This window comes from Haliotis asinina, chromosome 8 (genome assembly GCF_037392515.1).
Source record: "Haliotis asinina isolate JCU_RB_2024 chromosome 8, JCU_Hal_asi_v2, whole genome shotgun sequence".
NCBI lineage: Eukaryota > Metazoa > Mollusca > Gastropoda > Lepetellida > Haliotidae > Haliotis > Haliotis asinina.
The window spans coordinates 30,424,720-30,449,319 of NC_090287.1; the positions used below are offsets into that span (position 1 = coordinate 30,424,720).

General features: G+C 37.6%; 2 protein-coding genes across 2 annotated transcripts in view; one reads left to right on the forward strand and one right to left on the reverse strand.

Annotated features, from left to right (window-relative positions):
• LOC137294775 (TALPID3 protein-like) overlaps positions 1 to 1,325 on the forward strand; it is a 118,955-nt gene extending 117,630 nt beyond the window's left edge. Inside the window, exon 29 of the mRNA XM_067825886.1 lies at positions 268 to 1,325. Coding sequence (XP_067681987.1) covers positions 268 to 749 — 482 coding nt within the window. The 3' untranslated portion in view covers positions 750 to 1,325. The remainder of the gene's footprint in view (positions 1 to 267) is intronic.
• A 6,687-nt stretch (positions 1,326 to 8,012) lies between these two features.
• On the reverse strand, positions 8,013 to 21,848 carry LOC137294779 (microtubule-associated proteins 1A/1B light chain 3C-like). The gene is made up of 4 exons (XM_067825890.1): positions 21,678 to 21,848; positions 10,878 to 10,933; positions 10,488 to 10,594; positions 8,013 to 8,266 (listed from the first exon to the last, which is right to left on the reverse strand). Exons 1-4 carry the CDS (start codon positions 21,730 to 21,732, stop codon positions 8,101 to 8,103), a joined length of 384 nt encoding a protein of 127 aa, XP_067681991.1. The 5' UTR covers positions 21,733 to 21,848; the 3' UTR covers positions 8,013 to 8,100.
• Positions 21,849 to 24,600: the final 2,752 nt, after the last annotated feature.

Sequence of the window (24,600 nt, forward strand, 5' to 3'; positions counted from 1 at the left end):
TAAAATAATTTCTTCTTGATAAGGTTTTGGGATTATGTCACAGTATGACATCATTAAGATTGTAATGAACACCAGCTGTGACCTCATGTCTATTAATGATCTGGATATAAAAATTTACAAAAATCATATCATGAATGCCCAAGCATATTACATTGCTAGTAAACGATTTTTTCATCCTAACAGTCCTTACTCATAATAAATTATAAAAGTTTTGGCTTCATTACATGAAGAACTTCCCGTCATCATGTATGTGCATATGTGTTTCAGTGATGAACGGTACTCAGACCATGAGTGAACAGGGTACACGGACCCTGACCCCAGACCAGATGAACACAGACCACTACATGCAATCTGGGTACCTCTCACAGACCTTCAGCCAATCAGATGGCGGCATGGGGTCAGGAAGATTGACAGGCACTCATGGCCAATCTGACGGTATGGGATCGGGCAGACTGACCGGTACATTTGGCCAATCAGGCAGAGAACGGCCTCCAAGCATCGGGTCAGTGCGGGCTTCCAGTGAAGTAAGTCGTTCTGGAGGGATAAGTCCAGACCGTCTAAATTCTTCTGGTCGGTCGCTTGGTCTCACATACTCGTTTGAGAGTGAGGTTGGGGACTCTATCAGCGAATCGGAACTGCGACGATTGGCTAGTTCCGGCCCAATCAAGATGTCTGTGAAGATGCCATCTACAGGACATGCAGATGACAGTGAAGATTTGTCCGAGATTGACATCACAGATAACATGTAGTGACACCATACAACAGCTGTAAGCCAGTTGAGTCAATGTGTAGTGAAGTAGCTATAATTTATTTTCGTTCCATATGCTACATATCACTTCTGTGTCAGACCCTGTTCAAATATGCAACATTTCGACATATGTTGGTGTGTTTACATGTTAGGCTAAGATTCAGCTACAAATTGTAATGAACTTTTTTCAGTTTTCTTCAAATCATGTAATGGTGTGGAAGTCGTCTATTATGAGTACAGTCATTGTAGAATGTATCTAATTAATTTAACAGTATAACCTTTTAATCAAACAGGTCTTTGATTCTAGGTGTTTCATTCAGCTGTTCTGAAGAATAACCATGTGTCTATATTTTTCTAAATTTCGTACAAAATATTTCCTTTTTGTTAAATTCCGTCCATTTGAATCAAATTTGTACTGTCATAGTTGCAGACAGCATCATTAGAACATGAATGCTGACGTGTACTGTGTAAACACTGGGAGACAGATACTGACATACTCAAGATCAGTCTGTGCTATCTCAGTCCAGTCCATTCTGTGATAAGCTAACATTCCTTGTAATAAACACATGAGATTAGAGTCTGTAGTTGGTGTTTCATCTCACTGAAAACATCATGTTGTTACGAAACATGCTTACAGCGATACTTGAAAAACAACAGGTTCCAGGTTTGTTTGTATAATGCTGCACTGAGCAATATCCAAACTTAATGATGGCCCATATATGTCTTGACCTGACCTGACAATATAGTGATTGATGTGGTGAACATTCCACATTGTAGAGGCACAAAAACAGGTAAGTCCCGACTCCTGCCATCTGATCCCTTTGTTTGTATCTTTGGACACCTCAGAGTTCACACTCAGCAATATTCCAGCTATATGGCAGCAACTGGTAAATAATTTGGACTGGACCAGAGAATCCAGTGATCAACAGCATAAACATCGATCTACACAAATGGGATAAAATGACATTTGTCAAACAAGTCACCAAGGCAGACCACCCAATCCTGTTAGCCACCTCCTATGGCAAGCCCAATTCTAACCCAGAACCTTTACTGGTGTTTTGAGAAGAGTCACCATTCTACTGCTGAGAGAAGTTTGAAGAAACAAAGTCAAGTCTGATGAAACATAGCATGTTTAATATGTATATCATATATACAGAGTCAGCACAATCTCCCCATGCTGTGGTCTGGGACAAGGCACACTGAGGCTGCAAGACTGCCCAGAGTGGAGAATAGTCATCATACAGCATATGTTTATGACAGATCACATTCTTTATACACCCACATCACATATTAAAGGCCAGACAGTGAACATCTTGTAAGTGTTGGTGAAAGTCCAACATACTCTAAACCAACGTATGACACTTACCTTAGATCTGTGAAATAGATTCAGCATTAATATGTATTTTGTTTTCAGAATTATGAAGGTACTTGTGGACACATGGAATCTGGGAACATTTCAAATCTTTGAATCATACTTGAGGGTTACGACAAGGAATCCTTGAGTTCTGGGTGCTTATTCTCGAAACGTTCGTAAGCCTAAGGATTCTTAACTTTCATTGCAGCTTCAGAAGTTCATACTGCTATGAACGTTTCGAGAATTGCTAGCCTGTTCTTTATTTCAAAGATTGTTATAAGATACTAGTTCAGTTGCTTGTGACCTCAGAAACGCTGCTATGGGTGTGTGAAGGTTTCACTAAATCATGGCCACGGTTCACTACTCCCATACATTACTATTTGTGCAACCAAGTCCGACCTTTAACCATCAGCATGAACCAAAACAGTATTTAACAAACCCACCTTGCAAAAACCCAGGTCACCATAACTGGGACCAAACATTGTGTGGTCATGATGCCACCCCATGATGTTATGAGCATAATATCTCACCATATCACAAATATATCACATTATTTAAGGAATTTCTTTCCTCGAAAAAAACAAACAAATTGCATACACTTTGATTATCTGTCATTAATTGAACAGTTCCCAGCCCACTTTGCTCAAACACTCTTCAAATTTATCATGTGATGTATAAGTACATATATACACTAGCAAATTTGTTCGCGACAATCACATAAAATACGGTAAATGTTTTGGAAACCTCTGACACTGATAATGATAAATTAATTTTAGCACAGTGTGTGTTTGGTTAATGCTACCTACAAACAGACATATTGGAAGGTGAAGGTTTCAAGTATAGGAGAAAACACACCTCCGAGGTTTTGGTAGACAATGTAAAACCGGAGGGGGGAGATTTCCCAACCCCGATGGTTTTACACTGTCTACCAAAACCGAGGAGAAGTGTTTTCTCTGACATATATACCGTCAGTGATGGGTAATTACAATGTAGATGACCATTTAATGAAGCCACATAACAATAACGGAAGCGCACGTAAAATCAATTTCATGACAGCAACTATAAGTAGATAATTTAACCCCACCACCTTCATTACCCCAGTGGCAGTGCAGAAGAGCATCTGCCTATGAATCTGAGGTTTGTGGTTCCAATCCCGCTTGGGGAAAAAATCTGAATTGTGAGCTTACTCTTGAACACCATTTTTCAATTGATTTCTAACACTCATGTGTCATTTGAATGATGTTCATATAAAGTTAGGAAAAGTAAAACCTTTGAAGCTGTCTTACTAACGAAAAGTAAAACCTGGGAAGAGGTCTTTCTAGAAAAAGTAAAACCTGTCTCTCCAAAACAAAGACCCCGCATGTGATTATTCAGGAAAAACAAGAGATGACCTAACATATAGTGAAAAGCACACTTTAGGTTTATATTTACAGTTCATTGCTCCTGCAACCATATATGTTTCCACAGAAGAAAACAGCTAATGCAATTGTCATGGGACTACCACAGTTGTATGGTGACTATACTCGTAGGAGGTCTCCCCGTAGGTGTGTCATGGGTGAGCAAGTGAATTTAGTTTTACACTGCATTCAGCAATATTCCAGCTATACGGCAGCAGTCAGTAAATAATTGACAATCCTGTGATCAACAGCATGAGTATCCATCTGCGTCACTGGGAACCGATGACATGTCAACCCATGGCCTCTTACAACAGTCACCGTTTATGGCTATCATGAATTGCTGAAGGCCAATTCTATCCCGAATCTTCATGGGTCATATGTGTCATGAAGCTGGAGCAGGTGTTATGTGGCTATACAGGTAGAAGGTGTCACTAACATACAGGTGTTATGTGGCTATACAGGTAGGTGTCACCACAGGTGTCTCTAACATACAGCAGGTGTTGTGTGATTATAGAGGCAGGTGTCACCACAGGTGTGTCTCTAACATACAGCAGGTGTTGTGTGGCTATAGAGGCAGGTGTCACTAACACAGCAGGTGTTGTGTGGCTATACAGGTAGGTGTCACTAACATACGGAAGGTGTTACATGACTACTGGTGTCACTGCAGGTGTCATGAAGCTATAGCATGTGTTATATGACCACTGGTCGATGTCATGAAGCTGGAGCAGGTGTTATGTGGCTATACAGGCAGCAGGTGTCACCACAGGTGTGTCACTAACATACAGCAGGTGTTATGTAACTATACTGGCAGGTGTCACTGCGGTTGTGTCATGAAGCTACAGAAGGTGTCAAATGACTGTACTGGTAGGTGTCATGAAGCTACAGCAGGTGTTATATGACCATACTGGTAAAGTTTACTTTTATGCTGCACTCAGCAATATTGCAGCTATATGGCAGCAGTCTGTAAAGAATCATGTCTGGACCAGACAATCAAGCTGGTGACAAGAAATTATATGAAATATCTGTAAATAACAAGTATGGGTTACCGAAGAACGATTTTAACCCAGACCTTCATGGGTTCAGGTGTTGTGTGACTGCAGCAGTAGTATCGTCATTTGACTGCAGGTGTGTCATGTGACTGTAGCAGGTATCATGTGACTACAGTAGCATGGTGTCATGTGACAGCTGCAACATATGTCGATATTCTGCAGCAGCAGGTGTCATGTGTTTGAAGAACTAACAGACATGGCCTTCCAGCCTGGCAACAGATGCACACGTAAACAGAAATAGGTAGCATTATCCAGACAACTTGCAAGACATAAACCTAGTAAGTAACTACTAGAGCATCAACACATCTGGTTTAGTGTGTCAGATATAAACATTTGTTTGCTGACTCATCAAAAATGTAACTAATTGGTTTACACATGCTGCATAGTAAGAGGACTTTCTATTTACAAAAACATCAAACAATATATACTGCTTGTGATAGACGAAACGATTTGTAAGAAACTCTCAGTTGCTTGCTGATTAAAGCTGCAGTCAGCTCTATTCCAGCTAAAAAGCAGCAGCCTGTAAATATTCAAGTGTAGGTCCGATAAACCAGTGATTGATGTGATGAACAACATACCATTTGGTCATATTCATCTGCAAAGATTAACCAGCGAATTAGATGGTGTCTTACAACAGGTATGGGTTAGTGAGATCTACTGCAGGCTGATGATAAGTCACTGAGTGTGAAACTACCTTACTGCAAAGATTGCTTTGTACAATAATATTTAGCAAATCAATTAGATTGTTTCTGACAACAGGCATGGGTTACTAGTGATAAGCTGATTACAATATGGCTACGACCTCAACATTATATACAAAAGTTGATTAATCTGCAAACATTCTCAATCTCCCTCCAATAACATAATTCACTTTTTCAACGTTTTGATGAAAGACGTGTGACACTTCAAAAACAAGACATGGATAAGTGTTTCTTGTATCTGAATTAAAACTTACTTTGATTCAGTGCAACTTGTGTTAAAGATTTCACTCCAGACCCATCTTGATACATCACAATATTATAATTCAATCTTTTACATCAACCTCGCCTGTTGTCCACCATGCTCGTAACTGAACTTTTTCAATTAAATTTATGCTGCATCAGCTGCTCACAGGAAACCTGCTAAAGGATGGAATGACAGACAGGCTCAAGATAAACATTCCCATTACAACATGATCATCAAGGATATAAATTTGGTACTGGAGAGTAACTTTGATAGAATGCAGTTCTTCAGGGTCTTATTTCAGTAGGCCATCGGTGAAACATTTGTACATCTCTGCCAAAAGTGTTAGAAAACAAATCAGATAAAAAAAACACATGATATTGCATTTGAACAATGTTTAGCATGCTTAAGTTCAAAGACTCAAAATGTGTACAAAATAATAACTCTAGTGTTAGGCATGCAGAGTGATCTGAAGACCTTGTGATGACCTTGTTATCACTGCCAAGCAAATACTGCAACATTTATGGAGGCTTGTTTACATCATGTACCACTTGTTTACACCACATGCTTCAACACAAGATAAACAAGGTCATCAAACCCTACCCAATGGAAACAACACAAAATTGAAAGTATGTTCACTTACATAGATATAATACTCAAACAAGTTAAAAACCATCAAATCTTTCATATTACTGCACCTACCCATCTACTCTTCTCAGATTAACAATGCTAACATGAAAGATAGCATGTCTTCAGTTTTCATTCAGTAACTTATATTGAGAATCTTTTGAACCTAACATAAATACAAGTACTTCTGAGCATAAATAGAACCCAAAATTCCCTTAGGTCCTCTTGAAAAAGCAAAAAAAACCAACAAAACTTAAAAACTGTGGAAATTCAACCCCCACCAAGAAACAAATACAACACTTGCAATGCTTACATCCATTGTTCAGTAACCACAGTTAGAATTTAAGGCAGTTCACTAGGTTATCTCATTTTGTCTTTGCAATACACTTCACACCATTTTCTAGCTTTAGTCATCAAACTCCAATCCTACATTTTGCACGATGTTATGCATTATGATGCAAACATACACACCATTAGGAAAATAATTGGTTGCTTGTCAAAACAGACATGAAAATATGAGGCAACTAAAGAATGATGCGTGATCCCATTTATCCGACCCTGGATTTCCTGTTGTATATACAAACATAAATCATCCGGACCTCTATCACAGGGCTACTCCTAACATCCACACATGCTGAAGCTAAACTGACAAGGGAGGTAACTGTTCTCATACAAGTAACTATTATTAGGCATGTGTTGCACTCTGCACGCTCACAGTAGATAAGCAGCTTTGGTTTTACAGGTGGTGAATAAAATTTCGGCACCAGTTTCGGCAACAGATATCCCCTCGGAAGTTGTTATTGCTGTAGCAGTGTTAGATTTGGGTGAAATTTTGAGTGGGTCCAAATTGATGAAAATAATGTTTCTGGACCCCCTCCAATGTTAAATAGATGTTCAGATGTAAAATAGAGGGGGTCCTCACTGAATTTGATGAGTCAAAACACACCAAAACCCTCTCTTGAGCCAACACTGGCTGTAGTTGATGTGATGACTTTGGCTTGTGTATCACTGAGGTTACTGGACCAATAATATGAAAGATGATATAACCCTCAGCATTATTATTGTATTGAATTCAGTGTTAAATAGAAATATCAAACTACCTCTGAAATTAAAGATTTTTAAAAAAATCCTTACAAAACAACAAAATAATCAGTATTTGTACAGTGAATAGCTTTCAGTTTAGAATCCTAGATAAATCGGTGTATCATATAAGGCATATTAACCCATAGATTTGAAAAACCTACACAATTAATTTCATTCCATATTAGTTTCTAACATTCCTCTTACTTTAAAAACATGATAAGCTTACATTTTGTTTCCTACTGGCAAGTATCATAATGTGCAAACAAAGAAAAAAAAAACTGAAAAAGAATTCATCCCACTGGCTGCCAAAATATCTAAACATAGATAACATCTTAGCTAAACATGAGGTAATGAGAAGAGCACATTTATTTCTCAACTAAATTGTTATTATTCAGCACTTAGAAACAGGAAATGTAGACCAAACTGGATTAAGAGTAACAGCTGACTCTTGGTAATAAGTACATTAACATTATCAGTAATAGCACTTCATGCATTTTGCAAGTTTACAACGTGTACCTGCTGATGGTGCAGATCTTATCTACATAGACAACATGCATTTATATTGCTTAAACATGGTCCTATGTACATACATGTAAAACATTTCACAAAACAGACAGAACAGAAGACGACATTGGCCACTGAATGATGAGATCAATCTAGGAACAGAACGACAGCATGGATACATAACCACACAAAAACAAATATGAAAGATGGAGGAATTTGATACAACAGTTTCACCATCAGAAAGACTTCCATCACAGAGTCTACAGCTGATAGTTGAATAGTTTAGTTTTCACTGAAGAAATTGGACTGTGAAACTTGTTTGTTCCTCACACTTGCCAGCACTTATGATTTTAGTCAGAGTTATCTCCCCATGGGTCAAGAGTTATCTCCCTGTTATCAGTGTCCACCAAACATCTCCTGAGAGGCATAGGTCATATAGAGGAAACCATCTTCGTCCTTCTCGTCACGATAGATCTCTGCCATTGTGGATGACATGCTGGAAATGCTTTTGTTGTTTATGATCAGATAAAATGCTTGGTTTGCATTCAAGGACATCCTGTTCCTGAAAAATAAAATAAAGTTTAAAATAGTTAAAGAAAGAAAATATACTGCAGCAGCAAGAACAACGCTTCTCTTGTTGCATATATAGAGGTGAACCCATGTCCTACAACACTAACATCAAGAGTGAGTATTCCAAAACAGCTCACGGGCCACTGGGTAGTCCAGTGGTTAAAGTGCTCACTCTTCACACTGATGACCTAGGCCTAGATTTTCGAGGCTCTCTTAACACTGAGATAGTCGTAAGTTAATGTATGGCACTTGCGTCTATCTTAGCGCTAACACAACTTCTCACACTGTGTTATTGTTGGAATATTGGTAAAGATGATGTGAAACTAAACCCACTTATTCAGCGCAACATCTAAGAAGAATCAATTATACTAATAAACTTTTACACTGATTAAGGCACACCAGTGAATAAGCTGGGTTTCATGTTGTACTGAACAACACTAAACTGTTTATATTACAGGGTGTCAGGGTGTATGAAAGTATGAACTGAGGCAGGTATCAGATGTTTACTACTTTGGTAACATCTAAGGGCACAAGGATGTGCTGAGAAAAAGAGACTAAGTTAAGTTTTACGCTGCTTTTAGCAATATTCCAGCAAATATCACGGCAAGGGACACAAGAAATTAGCTTCACGCAATATTCCCATGCAGGAATCAACCCCATGACATATTCCCATGCAGGAATCAACCCCATGACATATTCCCATGCAGGAATCAACCCCATGACATATTCCCATGCTGGAATCAACCCCATGACATATTCCCATGCTGAAATCAACCCCATGACTTTGGCATTAGAAGTAAATGCCTGGACCACAAGTCTACCCCACCATTCCGACAAAATTAAAAACTTACTTAGTGTAAACCTGGATTTACATCCATGAACTTTAGAGTCTAGTGTGCCCAAAGGACAGAGCTCTGCACAGCCAATTGCTAGCCTCAGACAACATTGTCAAACATGCCTTACCCGGGGCATATGGGCTGTTCTCTATTTGCCTACATTTTTAAAACAACTCTTCGTGGTCTGTTGACCAGAGATTATGCAATGATAAACGAGCGTCACCCCTATGATCTGAAACTGGACTCTTCCATTTGAATGAGTGAGTGAGTGAGTGAGTTTAGTTTTACGTCGCACTCAGCAATATTCCAGCTATATGGTGACGGTCTGTAAATAATCGAGTCTGGACCAGACAATCCAGTGATCAACAACATGAGCATTGATCTGCGCAATGGGGAACCGATGACATGTGTCAACCAAGTCAGCGAGTCTGACCACTCGATCCCGTTTGTCGCCTCTTACGACAAGCATAGTCACCTTTTATGGCAAGCATGGGTTGCTGAAGGCCTATTCTACCCCGGGACCTTCATGGGTCTCTTCCATTTGAAAGCAGAAAAGGAGGAATACAGAGATATAAAACGACTTTATTTATTGATATCAAAAGATGTTTAATGTCTTAATGGAAAGAAATATTAAGACGACGATCTCTCCAGTATGATTGGGATATATACATTTAATGCCCAACAGATGTCCACAGAGTGAAAATTTGAATTATTTCCATTACAAGATCAATCAGAATATTTTAACTACTAATACTTATTTAGAGAATCACCTTTATGCACACAGGCATGAGAGTTTGTATGGCATCTACTGCTTGTGTGTAGTTTTATAAAGAGAGTGTGGACTGAAGTGTCCTCATGGCGTCTTGATATTGGGCGAAGGACAACTTGAATTAACATTAGAAAATATATTACTTGGTTTTAAGAGGGAAAGTAACAACCCTGCACACATTATCTACCTAACAGTAAAGAAGAATATTTACACAATGGACAGAAAAGAATGTAAACCAAACTTTCACCACATCAAAAGTGAGATAAAAAATATACTACAAATCATGTAAATTTATTGACCAAGCTGACACCCCTTGGAAATAAAAACTTGAAAACAAAGTTGCTTATATTTTGACATGTTAGGCCATTTATATAATAATCACCACTAAAAGGAAAACGTTCATTCGCCAATGCTTTTCATCTAAACAGTCAATCAAGATCACAATAGCCCTGGTCAGGCGGTTTCATTACAAGAGTAGGGGTGCATTTTTTCATCCCAATTAGTTACCTTGTTACCTTAATTTTTTGTTGGATATTGGAGATGTAGGCGATTATAGACTAAACCGGGCATATATACCATGAATACAAAGAGTGCTGATGTCAGCTTACCTGATGATGGTGACGAACTGTGACATGGTGAGCTCCTGTGGTACGAGGAACTTTGTTTTGTCCAGCACTGGCAGCTGGTTCTCCTTGTGGTACCGCTCCACAATCACCTGAAATAAAAACAATTTGGTCACCAACACCAATTGATGACATGCTTAACATGTTGATGAACCTGCAACTAAATATAAAAATCTTTCACGATCAATTACAAGAGTTTGCACTCATTGACCAAAAAATAGTGCAGCAGATGTGCATGACTAAACTGCTTCTCTGTAATATTCAAATACATTGTTATGCCCCTGGATGATTTACCATGGCTACAAATTAACTCACACAAGATTCCTGGCATACTATATTACTATAATACAAGTTATTAACACTGACTCAACTCACAGGTATTTTGGTGGGGAACTTTTGTCGGATACCTTCCACCTCTTCCTTCCTAGTGGCTGTAAAGTAAAATATACATGTGTAAAGTGACAACAACAAAAATACTACTTAGAGTGACAAATACCCATTATTTTTCTACACTCCGGTTATTTGTCATTTTATACAATGTGTATTTGTGACTTACATAATGTGTTTTTGTCACTTTATATGTGTTATTTTACAAATATACTGTGCAATATGACATATACAGTGTAATTTGACAAATATACACTATGTGAAGTGGCAAATACAAGCTGTAAAGTGACAAATATACTGTGCAAATTGACAAATACACACTGTGTAAAGTAACAAATAGAGTGTGTTAAGTGACAAATATAAACTGTATAAAGTGACAAATATACACTGTGAAAAGTGACAAATATACACTGTATAAAGTGACAAATATACACTGGGAAAAGTGATAAATATACACTGGGAAAAGTGACAAATATACACTGTATAAAGTGACAAATACACTGTGTAATATGACATATACAGTGTAATTTGACAAATGCATACTATGTAAAGTGACAAATACACTGTGTAAAGTGACAAATAAACAGTGAGTAAAGTGACAAATACACATCAGTATGGGTACTAGGATTAAGACTACCTTTATATACATACACCATGACAGAGAATTGCTACTAACATATGTAGAAAGTGTGTAGGACAAAGTGCGTAGTAAGTTGTATACCTCTCAGTACTGAGACATGATGGAAATAGGTATGTGCCATGTGAAATTCCTCACACTTTGATCACAACACAACTTCTTACACCCATTAGTTTATACAGAAATGGACATTTACAAACTTTTCCACTGACAATTATTTTTGCTGAAACTTTCATGAACAATGGGTGCCAGCTTTAAATTAATCAAAATTCTAGGATGCTTCAGTGGAAGATCAATGACGAGGACAGTACAATATCAGATGATAATGTGCACTTGTTGCATTACGTCACCTTTGTTGTCGTCACCTTTCTAGTCTGCCCCCTTGCAATCAAACCCTTATGCATTACGTGACATCACAATGCATGTGAGTGGTTGTTGCACTGTACAGCCTCCAACACTAACCTACCATAGCATCCCATTTCTTTGTTTGTTGTTGCTCCACTTGGCTAACATCACATGTGGAAACACTACATTTTTGTTTTCCGATAGATAAAATGTCCGATAGTTTGCACTACAATTTCACTGCACCATGGTAATGTTCGCAATATTTACATTCCAACAATGCAATTCCTATGGTCATAGGTATCTAAATTCACGTTGGTAGCAGAAATGCCATATTCATATTGGTTTACGATAATCACAGATGTATTTAAAATAATTTTGAGAAGTCCATTTGCTTTTCTGGGTAAGTGAGTGAGTGTAGTTTAACGCCGCACTCAGCAATATTCCACCTATATGGTGGCGGTCTGTAAATAATTGAGTCTGGACAAGACAATCCAGTCATCAACAACATGAGCATCGATCTGCACGACTGGGAACCGATGACACATGTCAACCAAGTCAGCAAGCCTGACCACCCGATCCTGTTTGTCACCCCTTGCAACAAGCATAGTTGCCTATTCTACCCCCGGGACCTTCATGGGTCATTTGCTATTCTGACAATGTACATCTTAAACATGCTAAAAGACATGTCAAAAGATCAGGGCATCAGTTAGCCCTGTGCAAGAATTCCTAATTTAGGTCACCAACACAGTCATTTGTTTTCTGTCTTAGATTAATCAAAATTATCCCTATAAAGCATTAAATTTGGCATCTTAGAAAAAAATTTACAGTTTGCTGTATTTATGAATCCCACCATGTATTGTTAATAAAGCACATGTTCGCCCTCAACTATTAAAACATAAATCTCTCACACACAAGCGTCCTCGTGCTTTAACTATCACAGTTCAGGGGACAGAATGCTTTATTACACTTAACATCTTGGCTGAGCCAACTGTGTTTCTTAAATATAACATGAACTCGACTATACAGTTAGCCTCACTATAGGTTAAAGGCCTCTTCCCACATTACTAACAATTCAGTCAACCAATCTCAGATAACTTCCAGGTCTATATGTCCCATTTACAGCAGTGCAGTCCATCACGCCAGTCAGTTACTGAAGCACACTGTGTAGACATGCATAAGGTAATAATTATAGTTTACATAATAATTTCTATAAAAAATATAAATAACAGACTGGTTCCTTGTTGTACTGTTCACTTATCAAGACTTGCTCATATCAAGGATAGAATTACTATTCATCCATGAATGCTGTGACACCATTAATCCACCTTACACAACAACCCTGGCTAGACAAGGGCAGAAAGTGGACTAGACAGTGGGTTGTCTGTTCACATATAGTCCTGCTACCTGACCTCAACCTAACCCGAAACAACTTGAAACCTTTATGACATACCGTATTTGTCGTAATAAGCATCCTAAGCCAGGGAGCTTTAATAAAATGGAGTAGTGGGTATTTCTTGACTAACATCTAGTCTTTCAAATGAATATATTACAGATTCATAATTAATATTGATAAAATATAATAAAATGGCCCCACAGACTTTCATCATTTTCAAAAACCTTGGTAATCAAGCCCTGCCACAGTCCCAACTTGCATGGTCTATACTGGGTATATTTATTTCACAGGCTGTAAAACCGACAAAGAGTAATTATTAAAACCATACACAATGCCAATTATTTTAATAGACTGGTTAGTTTACATTGCTTTTAGCAATATTCCAGTAAATCACTGAGGGGGACACCAGTAATGAGGTTCACACATAGTACCCATGTGTGGGAGTGAGTGAGTGAGTGAGTTTTAGTTTTATGCCGCTTTCAGCAATATTCCACCTATATGGCAGCGGTCTGTAAATAATCAAGTCTGGATAAGACAATCCTGTGATCAACAACATGAGCATCGATCTGCACGATTGGGAACCAATGACATGTGTCAACCAAGTCAGCTAGCCTGACCACCCGATCCCGTTTGTCGCCTCTTACGACAAGCTGAGTCGCCTTTTATGGCAATCATGGGTTGCTGAAGGCCTATTCTACCCCGGGACCTTCACGGGTCACCCATGTGGGGAACTGAACCTGGGTCTTTGACATGATGAGATAATACTATAACCAACAGGCTATCCCACTGCCCCTAATTATTTATAGAAACTAGGTGGTTGTGGACACACTTAATTCCAACAGTCATCAAACTAAAACAATTTTTATAATAGTTACTTGACAACTACACATACCTGTTCTACAAATCAGTTTTCAGGTAAATGTCGTACAATTCACATGCCAGCAGTTGAAGTTTTTAACTCATAGACTGGTTGGAACATGACCAAACAGTGCTTGTTGGTGCAGTGTGCTTAATATGACAATTATGGTAGGTCACATGACGCCATCACATTGAGCACAGATAGACCATAGTTATCTTATAATGTTCGGACATAAATAATCAAGATAATCAATCTTTTCCTCTGCATGATATATGATAAATAAGGGGACAACATGTACAGGAAGTCTGTCATACAGACCTTGAAGCAAATATATCTAAGTCCACACAAGTCTCGAACATGTGGCAAGTCTAGATTTCCACAGGAAGTCTCAGGGCTCCTTTTCATTTCATTTTATATTTTTTTTCAATATGCAAATTTTTTCTGTAACAGTCTGCAAAAGACTAGTTGTTAGTCTACATGTACACTCTAACGTCTGTAATCCTGTGATGTGGATATTCACTGGTCAAGAAGTACTTTGTACTTTCTTTTGTATTATTCACACTTTTTTTCGACGTGTGTGTAGAGTGGATTATGCATTATAAACACCACAATGAAGTCTGATATTTCTATCCCAATGCAGTCATTACCACAAGTGCTTATCATCAGAGGTACCTTGTCAACCAATGAAAAGAAACGAATATGAAAATTAACCATAATTTTACTGTTTGGTGAAAGCATTCACTGTTTATGTGTTTAATCTTTTTTATGAATTTTGAATTAAAATTTCATGAAATATTCTTTAGATTTAACTTAGCAAAATTATGAGCAATGTTACCAGCAAGCAATAACTCTATTATTAATTACAGCAACTACGGTCATGTTACCACTTGACACCTTGAACTTGAACAGAACTTTGGTTGACACAGTAACAGAAGAGGGATGAATTTATTGTTTATTTATGAAAAAATACCATGACTTGATAAAATTCATATGCCACAGTTCTGCTATTATTTGTGAACAAAATTGTACTATAACTGACAACTGGACTATGACTCTTTCAACAGTTCATTGTTGTTACCATAGTTCATACTGCACTGGACCCGTGAGGGTCCGGGAATAGAAGAGGCCTTCAGCAACCGATGCTTGCCATAAAAGGCAACTATGATTGTGGTAAGAGGCGACTAACGGGATCGGGTGGTCAGGCTCGCTGACTTGGTTGACACATGTCATCGGTTCCCCATTGCGCAGATCGATGCTCATGTTGTTGATCACAGGATTGTCTTATCCAGACTCGATTATTTTTCAGACCATTTTCATATTGCTGAGTGTGTCGTAAAACTCACTCATATTCTATCTACATCATAAAATGTATATGACAACTGCCTATAAACAACTGAGTCTAGTTCTGACAACTGTGTGATGAATATAATCAAGATTATGTGCAAAGATTATGCTCCATGATTAAACTGAAACTCAGCTGACAATGTCATCAAGACGGGCCACATAATGCTTTAGCATGTTTAGGCTGCCTATCACAAGATTACTCTGTAACACCCCATGGGTGTTCCAATAGATCAATACAAACAGGTATACTGGAATGTACAATGTTTCAGATAATCCATGTTTTTCACCCTAGTTACAACACTGTACTGTGTTTTTCCCATCACATATTGGTAGTCTGCAAACAACTGAGTCTAGACCAGGCAATCCAATGATCAATATTATAAGCAACAACCAATATAAGTCACTAGAGGCATAAAGATATGAGCAGACTGTTATACAATATGTGTACAGATAATAAGGGTGTAATACAATTCATATCCAAAGGCAGTACTATTTTTTAAGTTTATTTTTTTGTTCATGCTTTTAAGAAAGAAACATAAGCTTTGGGGACACTGAGCAGATTCTGCATATCATAGCAAACTGGGAAATACTACAAATACTGTTTTTGTTATTACATAAGGTTTTACATTAAGGTAACTTGTAATGTGTACAGCATTACAGGAGTGATAAATCAAGTTATCGTCATGATTGTCTTGTGAGTCTCATATCACGATATTCCACTGTACTGTTGCATGGCTTCACCACAGCTGGCCTCCATACCTATTTGGTCGTCTCGTGCAACATCTGAACAAGCTTACTGGGGACCAACTCTTACCAAGAACCTCAGTGGTTGTTTGGCTTACTGATTTCTAACAATGTACCACACTTGCTACGTGAACAGATTCTGCATTGGGAGCTGATATTTAACAAGTCACAAGCTGCTATGGGAGTGCGATATGCAATGATATACCACAGTCTATATTCTATTGTATGTAATCTCCAGCATCTGTTACTACTTCCTAACTGTATTGTATATCAGTTTGTTTTGGCTGCATCGTTTTGCATATTGACTTTTAAAATATATTACTTTCCTCACCGTAACTGTATCCAGCCATGCATCAATGCATCAATGCATGATGCATGTAACAGGTATTCAATTGTACCTACATCTGTGAGTGAACAGTTTCATTCTAACTACTCGTGTCATTCCGCCAAGCCAGATGGCGTCTCATATCCCTCTGGGTCCTGTCTAAGCGCAAACAGGCATGAAGATGAAAATTGTCTAGTACTATTATCAACGAAAGCTAACTCTGAATTTCCATACATGGCTCCTGGAATATCTACATCCCGTAGGCAAAACAGCAATACGGTCATTCGCTTTGCAAATATGTTTCAGCATTGAAAGTTGTTCATCTTTTAGCTCAAAGTTTATGTTCAAATTGTGCTTTGTATAGTGTAGCGAAGTTTCAAAGTTCAACGGTTCCACATGGCAGGCTTACAACTTTATTTCATTGCCGGCTGGTTTCATGTTCACAGGTCCAGCAACATTTTTCAGTTATCAGCCCGGTGGGCTTCCTGTTCTTTTCAGGCGTTGGTGATGTATGGGAAATAACTTATGACAAAGTGTGCAGTTCTGATAATTAAGAACTCATGCGAATGCAAAACTAAAACACATATATTTACAGATGAACCAAAACTTTAGAGAAAGTGTAAAAATTGCTGTTTAGGCCACATCAGTTTTCTTTCTTACTTAACAGAAAATCTAAAAGGAGGGAAAAAAAGAAAAAGAAAATCGATCGTCAAAGTGATATCCCTTCTAAATATGAATATTTTTCTACTTTATGCAATTTCTGAAGTGTATATGGAGCAAAAATAATCCCCCCTCCCAAATTCTTTACATTTTGGGCCAAACACTGATAAAAAAAAACTGATAAAAACTGAAAACTGATAAAAAAAAAAATTAATATTTTCTTTATAATTTTTGTTGCTGTTTCTATCTACATGCCTACGTCTACATGAAAGCAGTTAAAGGAAAACATTATTAATTCATACCAAGTATAGTACAATAAGTTTAAGTTAAATGATAATTGACCGCTTAAAAATTTCTTATTTAATTTGTTGAAACATTTCATTGCCTTTGGGGAAAATTAAATAAAAATAGACATGATACTGATAGAATTTGAACATGTGGGGGTTTTGAGGATGAATAAAAACAGTGATATCAACAATAACCACATATCACCTTCAAAGTAAATGCACACATAGCATGCATCATCTAGATGAACACAAACACACTGACCCATTTTCAATTGATATTACATCCTTCTACTTTAAACTACACGCTAATCATCACGATCACAATGACACAACCATCCTGTTTCATTGTCAAGGGCAATATCATCACTGACAGTGTAATCTTATCATAACACGAGTCCATGGTCTAACCTGATGTAGTTCAATGTCAGAAAAGATACATACCGTCTCCACCCACTTGTCACTGACTATACAATGTCGTAAGGTAGCAATCGAGCACATACATGACACATTTGTATGGATAACATATTGTTCAACTCTAAATGTCTTTCAAAGAAACAAGTGCTAGAGCTACAGAGTGGGACATATTTTACCTCAGTAGTTAGTGAGTTAAGTTTAAACCAGTGATTGAGGTAACGGTCCGCCATAGGCTCGCAAATTTCGTCACAGGCTCCCTACAAAAATCTTTCCCAACTCCATTGTCTGGCCCATACTATTAAGATCAATCTACTTACGACTCACTCTTACTGACCCATAATAACCATGTCATGTTTTGATAATAAAGATCATGGAAGCAGGACTGCTTGTTTGACAGGCTCTTTTGAAAGAGAATGATGTGACTGTGAGTATTTCATTCTTAATGTTTTTAATTTGCTGAAATAGTACACATTCGACACAATGATACTTGTCCTTTTTGTAAAAAAGTGCAATGTATGGGTCAAAAGAATGGGCAGGCCACTTTCATGATAGGCAGGCAATATTTATTGGTCACCTGCTTGACTGTCTGGTGGAGTTTGAAAATTATTTCAGTCACTGGTATAAACAATAAATGTCTGTCAGCAAATTGGGTATATTAGCACTGCATTGCATGTTATTTCAGTTATCACGTCAGTGTAATGTAGATGGAGAGACTGAAGTGATGCAGGGTTCAGATGTGTACCATGTCAGTTTAATGTGTATGGAGAGACTGAAGTGATGCAGGGTTCAGATGTGTACCATGTCAGTTTAATTGGATGGAGAGACTGAAGTGAAGCAGGGTTCAGATGTGTACCATGTCAGTCTAATGTGGATGGAGAGACTGAAGTGACACGTCAACCAAGTCAGTGAACCTGACCACCCAATGCCGTTAGTCACCTCTTATGACAATCGTACTCGCCATTTATGGCAAGCATGAGTTGCTGAAGACCTATTCTTCAATAGATCTTCACGGGTCACATATCCATGCATGTCTAGATTACCACACTTTCAGGAAAATGAACAAAGTTTATGGGTTACTTTTCATTATATGACACAATTATTATTTCTGAACTGTTTTTCTGAACCTGAAACAAATGCATCCAAAAAAACCCATGGAAGTCTAGAATACGAGGCAAGTCTCGACTACCACAGCTTCAGGAAAATGAAGACAGACTATATGCTCCATGCTAGGTGCAAAAATTACGGATTAGGTGGTCATGTTCACTGACTTTGTTGACACGTCATATCCTAAATAAGTAGATTGATGTTCATGCTGTTGATCACTGGACTGCCTGATCCAGACTCAATTACTTACAAACCATCACCTCACAGCCGGATTAGTGATGCGTGTGGCATTAAAAAAAATCAAACCAAACACAAACAAGCAGTCACATGTATAGATAATGTTATGTGACATACACAAGGGCACTGACCTGGTACAACACACTTTTTATTTTATTTGTGTGTCACACCTGGCTTGACTCACCTGTCTGAGCAAGGTGTTCATGGTGTTTGTGGCTGCGATAAGGATGATGAAGTACACCATGTGGTTCACAGTCATCATCACAGCCTACCAGATGGTTGCCCACGGTGAGATGGGCGTTGATATTCATTTACTCACATTCACTACCAGACAAGTCATAATGGGAAACATAATGAGTTTGGCCACTCGAGCTAGGAATCAAATTTCTCCACATAATAGATCAATTTTGAATAATGTTCCTGCCAGCACTATTACCTAGTTATTGAGTAGAACACCAAATGTTTCTTTTGAAGTGCAAAAAGTTGACAGTACATTCAACAGCAATGATTAGTTTTTTTCACCAGAGTAACCTTTTACCTCAAAAAAAGTTACTACATTGGAATTTTTAATATATTTGTTCAATTGTTCTCAGGCAAGCAAACGAACATCTTTTTGACCAAGATATTTTATGGATAAATCTTTTGTTAATTTTTTTAATCAAAAGAAGATTTATAGTTTATACGTAAAAGTTCTTGATCATATAACAACTTCTCAATGCCGCTAAAATACATCAAACATCTTTTTATTATTAAACAAGAAGAATCCCCCAAAGCTTGAAACACATTTAACACAAAAAATTATCACAATGCAGTAAATAGTTTACTGAGTTTTTAAAGATTTCAGTTTTGTAGTCTATTTACCAATAAGCATGATGTACCACCCTATTTTGACTTCATGCATGTTGCCTGAATATACCACTATGAACCTGAAATCAGTTCTCTCCTTACTGCTACATAAATAGCTACGAAAAAACAATCAATACTTTGTGCCAAGAAAACACATGTGTCTCAAAACTCTTCATATTGTTGAGCACAGCATAAAACTAAACACACTCAATGAAAACTCTTCATTGCATGAAATATTGTTTTGAAAAAAGCCTAAATATGAGCCCATCATAAAGCCTGGTTTCTTAGATAAAAACATTACATCATTAGGTCATTCTGAACATATGTAAATCATAAAAGTACCTTGATATCAACATTAAAATCATCAGCATGAAACATCAATGACAACCAGCTTTCAATCTCATGACCTATATAATAGTGAACTGTCCATATCAATTATCATGTCAGGTTATATCTGGTCTTATTTGTGGAACTTTGATCAAGTAAGCTGATATTGACAGTCAGTCACACCATCAAACCTCTGTCCACAGACTCCTATTGACACGTAAGAAGGTGAGCAGATGCTGGGTCACTGCCAAGTTCATTATCATATAGCTATTGTAACTAAATGCATGACTGAGGCCACTATGGTCTCACATCAATATAATCGGGAATGTAATGTTCAACTCAAGACTAATTTGCAGAAGACTAAGTACGCACAGCACGACAACTGATACTGCTAATCTAAGAGAAAGTAGGACAAATCACTCATGGTCACACTGCTCTTATTATGTCATTAATGCAGATTTTTCTCTAGATTTTTTATGTTTGTTAGCTATATGGTAGCATCTGTAGCACATGTAACTTCTAATTTAGCATTATTTAATAAATAAATTTCCTTTAAAATATTTCCAGTAAGATTTAGTTTAATATTACAATAACATGTCTTGTATACTGTAAAAAAGACAACATTAATCGTTTCCACTTCCTGCTTTGTACTCCTTTGTGTCTGGACCATAACTTCAACCCATATCTATGGAGTCAGTTATGGAGACTATGAATGTCTCAAAATTAATGTCACCTCACAAGGCTCAAGGGGTTATGAGCTTTAGTCAAAAATAGAATAAATGATAAACGTAATCTGTACTGTAGAACGTAGATATGACACAAAATATATACTGACGTTGACACTTACTTGATGCCTACATTGGACAAACCAAATTATTAACGTCACTTACGTACGTTTGATCAACACTGGAAGTGTGCAAAACTTTTGTTTTTACATCTTTATGTTCATATATTCATATGCCGAACACTTATGGGTAATATATCAAGATCATGTGATTTACTTTACAGAGTAATTTAGATGAACTCCGTTCGTGACGAAATTGGTTTTTTTCTAAGCAGTGTAAACAATACAGAAAGTAAGCATTATACCATTAATAACAATCTGCTCTATTATTTCGTTTCAATGGAGCTTATTAAAAGTTGACAAAGGTCTGAACATGGTGAAAGATTTTACATCTTTCGTGGCATTGAGCTGTCAACAGCCTTGACAGTGAGGACAGAAGTTGTAAACAGGTGCTGAGTGACCCTGATAATAATTGAACTTACCGAAGCTTTTCCGTTGTTTAAAAGTCCTCCCCGTTGGTTCTTGGGGTGTAGGCATTGTTGTAACTTAATTTAACTTAATGACAACAGAAACAAATGGTCTCAATTCTTTTCCACCAGCCAACTCACAGTCAGATGTTTTGATGCAAGATTCGCTAGTGACGTCACGTTCCCCGCGCTGATTGGATGACTAAGGGACGTTATTCTCATTACAGTGCAACATTGATAGCCACTAAAAATGTAGAAAAGAGAGGTTTTGTTTTCATCAATGCACACACAAAGTAATGTTGAATGAATTTATGTAGCGCATTCTTACTTAATCCTTGGGTACTTACAGATCTGAAAACACATGAAAGATTGATGATTTATTCTGACAAGTTCAGTGACATGGCACAGAGAGTTTGGTTAAAAGGTCGCGTTGGTTTGAAACATAAACCTTAGTTCTGTGCGTTCTCATTCATTTGATCATTTATACTTTTTGTTGTGGTGGTGGTTTACTGTTTTGGTGCCTATTTTTAGGGGGTGGGCTGTCTTTTTCGTAATTGATCTGTTATTGTTTGTTTGTTTGGTTGGGGTTTTTTTTGTTTTTTGTTGTGTGTGTGTGTGTGTGTGTGTGTGTGTGTGTGTGTGTGTGTGTTTGTTTGTTTTGGTTTTTTGTTTGTTTGTTTGTTTGCTTGCTTGCCTGTTTGGGGAACTCTGTTTTTGTTTCTGTTGTTGGTTTTGCTTTGTTTTGTTGTAGTTAGTTCGTTTTTTGTTTTGTTTTTTTTTGTGTGTTTTTTTTTTTGTTTTTTTGTTGTTGTTTTTCTTTGGGGGGGGGGGGGGTTTGTTTTGTTTTGTTTTTGTTTTTTTTTGGGGGGGTGTTTGGGGTTTTTTGGTGTGTGTTTTGTTTGTTTGTTTGGGGTTTTGGTTTGTTTTTGTTTGTTCGGTTGGTTGTTGTTGCTTTTTGTTGTTGTTTTTTGTTGTTTTGCTGTTGTTGTTGTTGTTGTTGTTGTTTGGTGCGGTATTTGTTGTTGTTTGGTGTGGGAAGATGCTTTATTGCTGTTGTTGTTGGTTATGTAGTTTATGTAATTTACCGTCAAAACGTTTTCCCACAACTCACAACCCTCAACACACAACACATTGATTCCGCTTCTGTCGGATTATACTTGTTCAGACAGGGAGAGTATATATAGTTGTAGATATCCCCGGTTCAGATAAAGTAGTCCACGTATTAGTAATTATTTCTCGGTATATCTTTTCTCGTTGTCAAGCCTCCGGTGTGAAACAAGTCAAAGCAGTCTTCCGTCCTGTTGCGCATCTCACTGCGATATCCAGAATTTTAGACTATATCATTTAACGGGATACACAAATATCGATCAGTATGATCTGATCCATAGAAGCACTTGTACATTGCAACACTAAGCTCCTTCTTATCCTTGCAAACGCGTCGTACAGCGAGCTCTGACAAGCGGAAACCTGGAAATCGTGGGAATCTCAAAACGAGGCTCTGTCGCTAGAAATGTTTGGCGGTCTGGTACGAAACTGATATTCTATCAATTTCACGGTGTATTACAGAACTACACCGAATAAGCGCAAAACACACATAACAGGTGTAACCAGTGAGCCAGATGCATTGTGAATCATTTTACGACCTCATCAAAATGGGACAGTGAATGATTTGTTAGTTAAGGTATGCTGCCTGAACATGTAATATAGAAATAAAGTGATGTTAAAGATTAAAATTAAAATTCACTGGTAATTCCGGTTTCCTATGAAACAAGGAACTGGAATTCAGTGGTGTCTATTTTCATTTTCGGCTAAAAAGTAGGTCATTGTATGATTAGATTAATGATACTCATGTATTGGTATGATAAGCCAGACGTTCAAGTGGCATCATTTCACGTGGCAGACTCGGGTTCGATTCCCCAAGTGGTTTCATCGTGAGGAACCGTTTGTGAGTGTTTCCGTTCTTGATAGAGCTGAAAAATGGCTAAATGCGTCGCGAGACTATACTCAGTCATTCAGCCACTGTCACAATCGGCGTTAATCCCAATTATTAATTAGTTATACACCAATTTCATATAGTTAGACTGTTTCTCAGTTCACTCAAAATTCCGCTTGCATGTCCCCTTACCGTGTTCATTTGTCAAAGGTATACTCATAGAAACGAATATAGGAACACGTGAGAGTACAATGGTTCCTTTATTTATTTCCAGAATTTCACCCAAAGTGCAATATATACCTCCTAAAGAAACCCGGAAAGTAAATGAACACTTGAACACTTGTTCCTTTATTTGTTTCCATGAGTATAGTATATATTCAATGATGATCATTTCCCATTACTGAACCGACACGTATTTTACATCCGCTTCAACAAGCAGGCCTTGCTTCACTAAATTGCCAATCTTGCATGGGGCATATTCACACAGAGCTTACAGTGCTACAGTACTTTGTAAAAAGTGCTGGCCTATAATAATTTAAGCCAAGTAGTTTTGAAACAAATGAATACAATAAACAATACAATGCCCCTAGCATGAAACAAATGCTGTCATCAAATGTACGTGCTTTCGATTACGAGATATTTTAACATGTCAACATTCGTTCACTGAAATTAATTGTACTGTTCGTTTGTTCAGGGATAATCTACAACATGTGTATAGGCTCCCTGGTTTGTTGATGTGTGTATTAGGAAATGTGTGTAAATAACGGGCTTTGTTTTGTCAAAGCTTGTGTGTTGTTTGTGAATTGAATAGACAAGATGGCGGATCTTTTCCACAGAAAACCTATGTCAGTGGAAGATTTCCCAAGCCCCATGTAAGCTATTATTTTCATTGTCTACAGTACTTAACAAATACCCCCTCTTAGGATAATTATAAACTTGTTTTGATATAACCGACTAACTACATTTCTTATTGAAGCTTAGCCCGAGATTAGCTTTCATGTTTCT